Genomic DNA, 10,924 nt, shown 5'->3' on the forward strand with positions numbered 1-10,924 from the left:
GATAATGCCACAATCATGCCTTGTCCAAAACATTGGACGAATCAATATTCAACATATTTTCTAGGTTATCTACAACCATCACAGTTTCATATATACCATTACAAGGTAATGCTTCAAAATAAAATACACCATTATAATAAGCATTAATACCACTAATTTAATTATTAAAAGAAAAGGTCAAACCTTGTTTATACAAACTATGAAAGGAAATAATATTTATCGTCATATCTGACGAGTAACAACAAATATTCAAATCTTAATTTAACCCACTACTAAGCAATAAAGAGTAAACTTCAATCTTTGTCGCATTTCCTATTACCCATGATTAAGTTTATCTTCTCGTGCTCCACATCCCTACTTCCTTTTAGTCCCTGCATATCAGAACAAATGTGAATACCACAACCTGTATCAAGGACCCAAGAATTAGCATGTGATGAGTTATTAGACAGAATAGTGTAAATACCTGCGAAGGTGGGCTTTATCTTCCCATCCTTAATATCGTGCAAGTATTTGGGGCAGCTTTGTTTCCAGTGCCCTTTGTCATGACAATGGAAGCACTCTGCATCCTTTGGATTGGTAGAGGGATTAGCAGATCCAGCTTTGGTCCCACTAGAAGAGGATCCATCAAGAGACTTTCCCTTGCGGCTCTTAGAAGGAGCCTTCCTCTTCTTCCCTTTCCCATGTCCAATTGCCAGAACAGGGGCAGCAGCAGTAGGAGTAGGTACAACCGACTTGCCTTTCAAGTTGCTTTCTGCAGTTCTTAGAAGGCCTTGAAGCTTGCTAAGAGTGGCCTCCTCCTTGTTCATATGATAGGTCATACAGAACTGATCATAACAAGAAGGCAACGAATGTAGGATGATGTCAATGGCCAACTCTTCATTGAAGTTCACATTCAACTTCAGCAAGCGATCCACATATCTCTGCATCTTTTGCAAGTGGGCCGTGATGGACTCTCCATCCTTCATTTTGGTTGTGATCATGGAGGCAATGATCTCATACCTTTCCTGCCGAGCACTTTGATGCTACCTTTCCATCAAATCTTGGTGCATTTCGAAGGGCCAGAAGTCCTCATAGGACTTTTGAAGCTCAGCAGTCATGGTAGCAATCATTATACACGACACCTTTGTCGCGTCCCTCTCATGAACCCTGTATTCCTCGGTTTGTTCGGGAGTAGCAGTTTGTTCATCAATCTCCTTCAGCTCTTTATCGAGAACATATTCTTTGTCCTCGTAGCGAAGGGCCATACAAATGTTTCTTATCCAATCGTTAAAGTTTGACCCATCGAAGATAGTTCTCCCAACCAAATTCATGAGGGAGAATGAGCTAGAAAAGTTGGTGCATGAAGCATTGTTTGGAATAGACATATGAAAAATAAAAAGAACAAAGTTTAGATTAGATGAGAATCCTTAATATAACACCCAAATGAAATATTAAGGCTAGGACCCAACACAACATTTTACAATTCGGAAGAGGGATGTCGTAATCCAATTGCAAAATATTTGAAGGTAGGTAAATGATGATTTACCGATTTCCACCGTGAAAAACAAAATTGATTATTAAGTTTTAACTGGATTGAAATTCCTAGATTCTTTTAAGATTCATTGAACTTTTCAATGGCATGTTTAAATCTCGATTGTGCCCTTCAAGTTTGTGACTGGGATGCCGAGGATCACAAACAAGGTGTGAATAACCATGCAAATATGCTTGGTACTCTTAATGTTACAAATCACCTAATCAATGTGTCGGTTAACCACACACGCTCCATTGATCTATGATTAACATCTAGCTACCCTTTGCCACCCTTGTTAGTCCCAGATTAGTGTGTCGGTTAACCACACACGCTCCATTAACGACTCAACAAGGTGCAAAGTGCAATTTCATGGAATAGCATCATTTTCACATTTTTCCTAAGGTAACTAAGATTGGGAATTTAATAAAGTTTAGTTACTTTATAATTATCATTATACTTTTAACGAGAATTAATGTCTTATCCTACCCGTTCGGCTAACGACCCTCCACCAGTCAAGGAAGCGGTTGGTGAGAGTGGACACCCATTAAACCGCCATTTTATAGGCAGTAACCTTATACCCCCTTATAGACCAGCTTTGTAAATGAGGCCTACTAACGGTAAGACTGACTTGTCTTATATATATATATATATATATATATATATATATATATATATATATATATATATATATATATATATATTATTAAACTTATAATATTATAATAGTATAAGGGTTGAATTTTAAACTTTTAAAATTCTAATGTTTGGAATTAAATGTTTCATTAGTGAGACTTTACAAATTCCAAAACTTGAGGGCAAGTTTTGTAACTTTCAAAACTTTTGGTTTCCATAACTTATGAAAACTTATGAGTTTTAATGTTCATGAATGAGACTCTTCATATAACTTGAGGACAAGTTACAAAAACTCACTTCAAGAACAACTTAGATCACTTTTAAGTAATCACATTATCATATAATATACTATTGATCTAATCTAACTCATATAGCACGACAATTCATATCAAATAATACAAATAATTACTTAATTATCTTAAAATTTGACAATTGTCCTTTAATTGGATGAGGATTATCATTACCAAATCAGAAAATACATTTTTTATGATTACAAAACAGTTTGTGGTAATGATCCTAGTCCAATTCTGGCCAAGAACTCGAATTTCTGCAAACAGAAGCATCTACTCGACGACTACATGAACTGGACTCGTCGAGTTGCCCTTTTACTGAGTGGACTCGTCTAGTCAGCCAGTGGACTCGGCGAGTTCATCAGTCAGAGGCCAGAAAATCGATTTTTTTTTTCAGCTTTGAAAATTAACAAGCATCAAATATAACAGAAAACAATCCTAGGCTCTTATACCACTATTGGGTTTTAAGCACTATAACACTCCTACGGTGCACATGCAACCCTAGATGCTTTGGATCTATGTTTTCTCTAATTATACAAGCACTTTCAATTTTCCAAAGCATACATCCTAACTAGCATACAATAGAAGATATACAATACAAAACTCATAGTTAGATGAATACCTTTTGATGTAGTTGTAGTTCACGGCCTTAGAAAGTTTTAGCACCTTAAGTGTGATGCCTCTAATGTGTCACAAACACCAAATGCAAGAGGAGACTTGAGAGAATAGGCTAGTTAGCACAAAATCGATTATCACTCTCTTAAAATGAATGGGGGCAACCGATTTTGGCTCTAGGGGGTTGCTTTTATAGTGTTACAAAGGCTAGGGTTTCATCCATGAAAACCCTAATGCACCATGAACCTTCATATTACTTACGCTCCATGGGTTAAACCTCCATGGACTATCGTATTGGTTTAGCCCATCCTAATTAACCATGGATCATTGGCCGACACTATAAGAATCATTGATTTACTTAATCAGTCCATGTATATTTAACTAGTCTATTTTGATCACTAAATCAATTCCAAATTAAGTCTTGATCAATACTAATTAAATAATATGATTTCTCAATTAATATATTATACTTATAATATATTAATAAATCACAAATAACCTTATTCTCAAAAGTCCATCCTATCAAAGTGCACTGGTGAAGGCAACCCAAAAGGACCATGCTACTAACGGGTCAAGTACATCCCGGTTATAATTATGGGCTTAGACACCTAATCCAACAGCAAGATTGGAGGTTTCCAATTCCACCTTTCGGAAGGTGTCTTAGCGATCTTCTTAGTTGGTAGGAGGTTTAATATATTGGAGGCTCTTTCTAGGTCGTAACCCCAAAAATTTATTGGAAGCATAACTCGAGTCATCATATATCGAACCATATCAAGTATTGTTTGATTTCTTCTCTCAACAACACCATTCAGTTGTGGTGTTCTGGGAGGAGAAAATTATGAGTCAATACTATAATCCTTTAGATGATCGATAAATTCAAGACTTGGGTATTCTCCACCCCTATTAGATCGGAGCATCTTGATCTTCTTTCCCAGTTGGTTTTCAACTTCCTTTTGGAATTCTTTGAACACTTAAAAAGTTTCTAACTTATGCTTCATTAACTAGATATAGCCATATCTACTAAAATTATCAGTAAAATTCACAAAGTAACATTCTCCATGCTTTGTAATGGATTTTAAAGGTCCACCTACGTTAGTGTGGATTAATTCCAACAAATCCTCGCCTCGTTCACACTTTCCTGTGAAAGGCGCTTTGATCATCTTGCCAAGTAAGCAAGAATCGTATACATCATTCGACTCTAGGTTAAATGATTCTAAGATCCCATCCTTTTGGAGCTTATCAATGCTTTTCTTGTTCACATACCCAATACAACATGCCATAAGCACGATTTATCTAACATGTTAGAATTAAAAGAACCAACATTTAACATTAGATTATTAGTGTTTCCTATACTAACAACACTTTGATAAACACCATTAGCAGGACTAGTTTTGAAAATAAATGAACCACTTTTGTAAACCAAAATATCACAATTATTATTTTCAAGAGAAAAACGAAATTCATCCTTGTACAATGCGTGAAAAGAAATAATGTTTCGTGTCATACTAGACGAGTAACAACAATTAATTAAACTAAAAGACACTTCATTATTTAACATGAGCTTGTATTCTCCATGATCAGGTTCAACTCCCCATGCTTCAACCTTTGACTTTCCCTTGGTTCCGAGCTAATGCGAGTACCACATCCAAAATCAAGAACCCAAGAACTAGAATTTGACATACTATGAAGTTCAATCATAAAAAAGACTTTACGTACCACTACCCTTGGATTTGTTCTTTTTCACGTCTTCAAGGTACTTTGGGAAGCTACGTCATCAGTGACCCTTCTTTTGGCAGTAAAATCAAATGGCCTATTTTGGGTCGGTGTTAGGAACTATCCCAGAGTCATCTTTACTCGTGAGACCTTGATTGGAAGGTCCAACCTTGGTCTTACCCTTGAAATGAGAAACCTTCTTCTTCTTGTTAGCAACTGTCACACCCAACCCATGGCCGGCGGCGGAAGCGCCAGGCTGTGCGACGTTAGGGTGTTGGGATTTTAGGCCAATATATGCATTGAATAATACACAAGATGTACTAAACAACATAGTTATTTAGACGAAATTATCAAGAGCATGGATCGACATATCAGAAGATAGCAACACAGTAAGGACCAATCCCGTGATCAATTTTGGTTATGTGTTACTAAACGGTTTTGTATCGGTATGGGTCGAGACCCATATTATCGGACGTCCGACCAATGTAACTTGAAATGGAATATTTTTAACAAACTCGTGGCACATTGGAACAGAATTTACACAACCTTCGAAAAGCAATGGGCTAGCGACGAAAGTGTAACACCCGCAGATTCGGGCTAGTCAATAATAAGCGTTAAAAATGATTTTTTTATAGAAGATTATCTAGGATACATAATCTTAACCAAAGTAATAGTTAGGGTTAACAATTATAACCTATTTGACGTAATAAAGAATAATTATTTGAATATTATATGTTTCATGATTATTATAATATAATAAAATATGAAAAATCAGTCGAATCGTCCGTAAATCGTAAAAATAAGTGCGCCAAAACACATATATATTATTATATATTTAGAAAGTACACGTCGTCATGATCCCGAAAATATAAATTTCGTCGAAATCTGAATCCGTATGAATTAGATATGATTTTTATAAGATATAAAAGTCAGCCGCGCACCACGAATGTATGGCGTAAAAAGGTACGAAGAGAATGGTTGACTTTTAGCTAATGCGACCAAAATGAAAATCGTAGTACTCCTTAAAATAGAAATTTTGAGAAAAAGAATGCCAAAAACGGAGTCCGTACGAGAGAGTTATGATTATTAGCAAAATCATTTAATTTTATAAAAAAATGGACAAAAATATAAATTCAAAATTAGCCGACGGAGTCTAAACGAAAGTTGTATATCTCGTCGATAGTTACGCATGGATATAAAGAACGTCAAAAACGAAGTTCGTATGAACGAGTTATAATTTTTAATAGCACATTTACGTATTAAAATAAAGTGTAAATCATATATACGTATACATACATATACATATGTATATATCGTTAGAAAGGTATCGACGATGCGGTCGTTATAAGACTAGTGTTAAGTACTTTCGACATTATTTTAGTACAAATATCATTAAATCTATTTAAAATAGTATTATAAAGAGGTGTTTAGTCATTTATATAACTATAAGGTCATTAAGTAACTATGAAGGGTAGTTTTTGAAAATTCAATCACTATAGATAAGAGCCTCTAGCTCTCATATTTCTTACACCATTCTCTTGATTCAAGAGTCTTTCCCTTCTTATTCGGTCCCTTGTGATTCGACTTCTCTTTCTGTAGTTTTAGTATAGTAAGGTGAGCGCTGAAGCGCTGCAAGAATCTTTCTTAGAAAGATTCAGCGACGAAGTTCTGCCCCTGCAGAGCCCGACTCCTAGCTAAAACTCCCTTGTAAGTAAGTTATGCTTATCCTATTTTAAATATAACTTATATTTAAAATTAGTATTGTTATTATGAACTTATAATAAATATTTGAGCTATTATTATGACTTATATAAGTGTCGTTATAATATCTTTTTCAACTACTCGCAGTACGGGGAATCTGGTTTAAAGGGCCGCATAAGGTTGTTGGATTTCAGAAATGCTATATGCCAAAATGGTCATGCCCTCCGGTGTTTTATGTCTGGCCCCTGTCTGTACATAGTGGTTGGAAAATATTGTTTAAACGCTTATATAATAATAATAATAATAATAATAATAATAATAATAATAATAATAATAATAATAATAATACTAAGACTAATAATTAGTCACGGTAAATATTAGACTAAAATCTAGTGGTAATAATACTAGGTTTCGTCGAAGGAAATTATATTGTTAAGAAACGAAGCGCTGTCCGAGTTTGGAATCATCACTTTAACAAATGAGTGCATAGTTACTTTCATCTTACACATAGATATGAAGTATTTTATATAAATTACGTGCTATGTGTGCATATTATTTAAATACTTGCTTTCTATGTTGGATGAACGATTTTATACATGTTTTAAATAATTTAAACTGTATATGTATTTTATATCTACGAATATGTTGGGTAAAACATGGGTAGATGAATGATGAGAGATGAAAGATGATATGAGTGAACATTGGCAGCTATAGACTTAGTGTCTAACAAATAACATCGGCATCTATGGACTTAGTGCCTATCGAATAAACATTGGTAGCTATGAACTTAGTACCTATCAGATAAACATTGGTAGCTATGGACTTAGTACATGTTAAATAAACGTTGGTAGCTATGGATTTAGTACCTATTAGCTAAACACTCGTAGCTATGGATTGAGTACCCGATGAATGAACTTTAGCAGCTATGGAATTAGTGTTTTACGAACAAGCATTGACAGCTATGGACTTAATGCCTATCATATAAACCCTGGAAGCAATGGGCTTCGAAATGAACGAATGTAGGATAGATGATTCTTAGGGTAGATCCTTAAGAGTAAGGAAGATAATGGGGATGGGTAATTGGGTTGATTGTTTGATGTTTAAACATAATAATTAAATTATTGTGGGTTGAAAACCCTATGTACTCACTAGGTTTCCCAACCTGACCCACTCAAGCTTATTTATATCACAGGTGTCGATATGAAGCTACTTTACACTGAGGGATTTAAAAGAGATGTAGATCACTAGTGTAAATGAATGTAAGATCTGTTTATGCTTATGTTTCTGTATTGACGATGACATCCCAAATATTTTAAAATGGATAAAAATACATTTCTTCGGAAATGCTTTGATAACGTATTTATCATGTTTTTCTGGTAACAAATTCCACAACGTTTTTATTTAAAATGTTACTCTGATTTTTAAATAAAGCATAAACAAAATCGGTCTTTTCTGGTCGTGAAAATGAGGATGTCACAGAAAGTGAAGCAAGTTTTTTGAAAAAAATGAACGTGAAATTCAAAGATGACATGTTGAAGCCTTTTAAGTTCATTCATGTGTGAGAAGTTGTCAAAAGAAGCATTAGGTGGAAGGATCTTGCAACACATGAAGACATCGCTAATCCGCAAAAAAGAAGTTGAACATTTTCATATTCGAGCTCACAACAAATATCATCGGAAGGTCACATTCGCGTTGATCTTAACGATGATAACGACGACATCGAAGAAATACACTCGCCTCCTCGTCCCATGGGAAGGACAAAGCAATAGCTCGAGGAAAAGGAAATGAAAAAGTGACATCGTCAAATTCTTCAGTCGGAACGGAGCGGTCAACTAGATCAGAGGAAATGATGGCACAAATGACACAATTGAATACAATCTTGGAGAAGCATATGGCTGAAACGGTCCGACATTCGTCGTTGATGCAACATGTGAGACACCTCGACCCCAAAGATCAGGAGGCGGCTAAATTGGTGAAGACTACGATTCGTGAAAAATATAAGCTCAAACGCAACTGAAATTTGGATGTTATGTTTGTTTTTTTAATTTTTCACTTAAGGTTTTTGTTTAGGTTTTTAATGCAATTTTTAATTTCATGTTATTTTTTATTTTTAGGATTTCTAATATGTAAATTTTAATTTTATGTAAATTTTAATTTTAGTATAGTTTTTAATAAAAAACTGAAATTAAAAAAAATCATAGATAAAACCATTTACCACACCCTAGTTTGTAGGTAAAATTTGTAAAAAATATAAAAGATGATGTGGCACCTAGGTGACATCCTTTTACTATTGACAAAAAATACACATCTTTTAGCCTAAGTGAGAAGGATGAAGAGAATGATAAGTTAAAAAAAATTGTTAAAAATACACCTCATTTTACTAATTTTACTATTTAGACACCTTGTCTAATTGTTGAATTACTTTTATTCATTAAAAATACATTTTTTCTGAAAATGTTGATTACAAATGGTTAATGATGGATTGATTTTATTTTAAGGGTGTCCGTGTCTATTTAACATCACCCAAAAAAAATGATAAAGGACAACTAGCCTTGGTAGCAGTAGTATGACACAATTGGAGTCATTCTTGTGATCAACAAATTAGATTGACATGGAATATCAATCACATCATCCAAGCACTATAAAATAGTAATGTATATTGTGATTTTTTGTATTTTACCTATAATTTTACTGAATACAGTTAATTAATTTTGAGTTATGTAAGCCTTTTATAAGGTAAAAATTTGTTATGCAAATATAAAGTACCATGAATTTGATTATATAACCGAAAGCGAAACTCAATTTTTTATATGATATGCTAATTCTATTAATAAGTCAATCAAATGTTTCCCGTTAAACGTGTTCGGACGAAAATAATACAAATTGTTTTTTATAAGATATATGCCATCGGAACAAAGCTCTAAAATTTGATGTGATACCATTTAGTGAAATTACAATTTTTCACCAATTACGTTCAAGATTCCGTCACTAACAAGTTTTGCAATCAATTATGCCACAAGCATATTTTTATTGTCACTTAATTAGTTAAAGATCTCGAAAACCACATAAAAGATTTTCAATATCTGTTGTTAATTTGTCCATTAGTCCACGATCGGTATAGATGGATATGAAATTCAAACCTCATGCGAATAAATTATATTAATCACTTTAACAAAAAGGAAAAAAAAAACATCTAAGTTAAACATCTATAGTTCAAGTACAACCATCAAACATGCAACACTAAACGCTAGCTAGCTAATTTTCTCTTAATTTTATGCATGAGCTACGTACAAACACAAACTGTGTATAAAAAGTTTATTAATTTAACGATATGCAGCATTGGTTAACAGCAGATCCGACCATGGAGGTGTCGGATTCCATAAACCCGACTCACCATTTGAAACAGCGGGAGCAGACTCCATTACAGATGAAGATAAAGTATTCATCACAGGTGGTGTCTGATTATCATGATGGTAATTATAGTTTGTTGGAAACGATCTTATCCGTTGATACATTCGACCTAGATTAAGATTGTTTCCTGTGTTTATAATCCCTCCGTTTTCCTCACGTTGATTTTGCTCCGTTTGACTGTTTCTCCAAGATGAACTGAACGTGTTTGTGTGGGTGACTGGGTTTAACGCAAAATTAGGGTTAGGGTTTTGTGTGGGTCGTAGTAAGGGAAGAAGATGAGAGGTTTGAGGTAAGCTAGCCCAAAAGATCGGGTCGGAATGCTGAAACCCGTTCATGAAGCCTGTTTTTCCGAGCTCGGAAGAAAGAACCGCCTTCAGCTTTGAGGTGTTGGAAATATTATGGTTTGCTAAAGCAGCTGCTATGGTGGTTCCCTTGTTTTTCCGGCAGCCACCACCGATGGGAACATTACGGAGGGCTCCACCTTTAGTCCAGTAACGTCGGCAAGTCTTGCAGAAGTAGCGTGGCTGAGTGAGGTTGTAGTTGTTGTAGTAACAGAACTTTGTGTTGGAGGAATCGCATCGTGGGCATCTCAGATGGTGGTTTTCCGAGGAGTTGGGAGTATTGGTGGCGGAAGACGGTGGCGCCGGTGGTGAAGGTTTGAGAATTTGAGAATTAGTGGAAACATTTGGCTGTGGAGCAGTAAACAGCTCCTCCATCATCTTTTGCTTTCTTGTATGCAGAAGAATAAAGGCATGAAGGATGCAAGCTTTAATATATAGGACCAATGGAGTACAACAATAAAAAATATGTATTCAAGTTATATAAAGTAAACAGTAAGTAGTAAATGTTTTATTGAAAAGATTCCCTCCAAACTCATTCAAACTTTATCACATTAACTAGTTCAAACTTACGTCACATATGTTGGACACTGAAATAATTAACTTATACATATTTCTTGTATGATTAGTCACATATGTTGGATACTGAAATAATTAACTTATACATATTTCTAATATGATTAAGCTCACATAATAAGAACATTTTTTTAAAC

General features: G+C 34.6%; 1 protein-coding gene across 1 annotated transcript; it reads right to left on the bottom strand.

Moving 5' to 3' along the window:
- Positions 1-9,590: 9,590 nt before the first annotated feature.
- LOC145160359 (uncharacterized) lies at positions 9,591-10,639 on the bottom strand. Its single transcript, XM_079079515.1, has one exon. The coding sequence runs from the start codon at positions 10,590-10,592 to the stop codon at positions 9,786-9,788; it is 807 nt and encodes a 268-aa protein (XP_078935641.1). The 5' UTR covers positions 10,593-10,639; the 3' UTR covers positions 9,591-9,785.
- Between the last annotated feature and the right edge of the window lie 285 nt (positions 10,640-10,924).

The sequence above is a fragment of the Lactuca virosa genome, chromosome 2 (assembly GCF_052849685.1).
Source record: "Lactuca virosa cultivar CGN04683 chromosome 2, Lactuca_virosa_CGN04683_v6, whole genome shotgun sequence".
NCBI classification, from domain to species: domain Eukaryota; kingdom Viridiplantae; phylum Streptophyta; class Magnoliopsida; order Asterales; family Asteraceae; genus Lactuca; species Lactuca virosa.

Coding starts and splice junctions, on each gene's coding strand:
- LOC145160359 (XM_079079515.1), bottom strand. CDS start 10,592: ATGATGGAGGAGCTGTTTACTGCTCCACAGCCAAATGTTTCCACTAAT.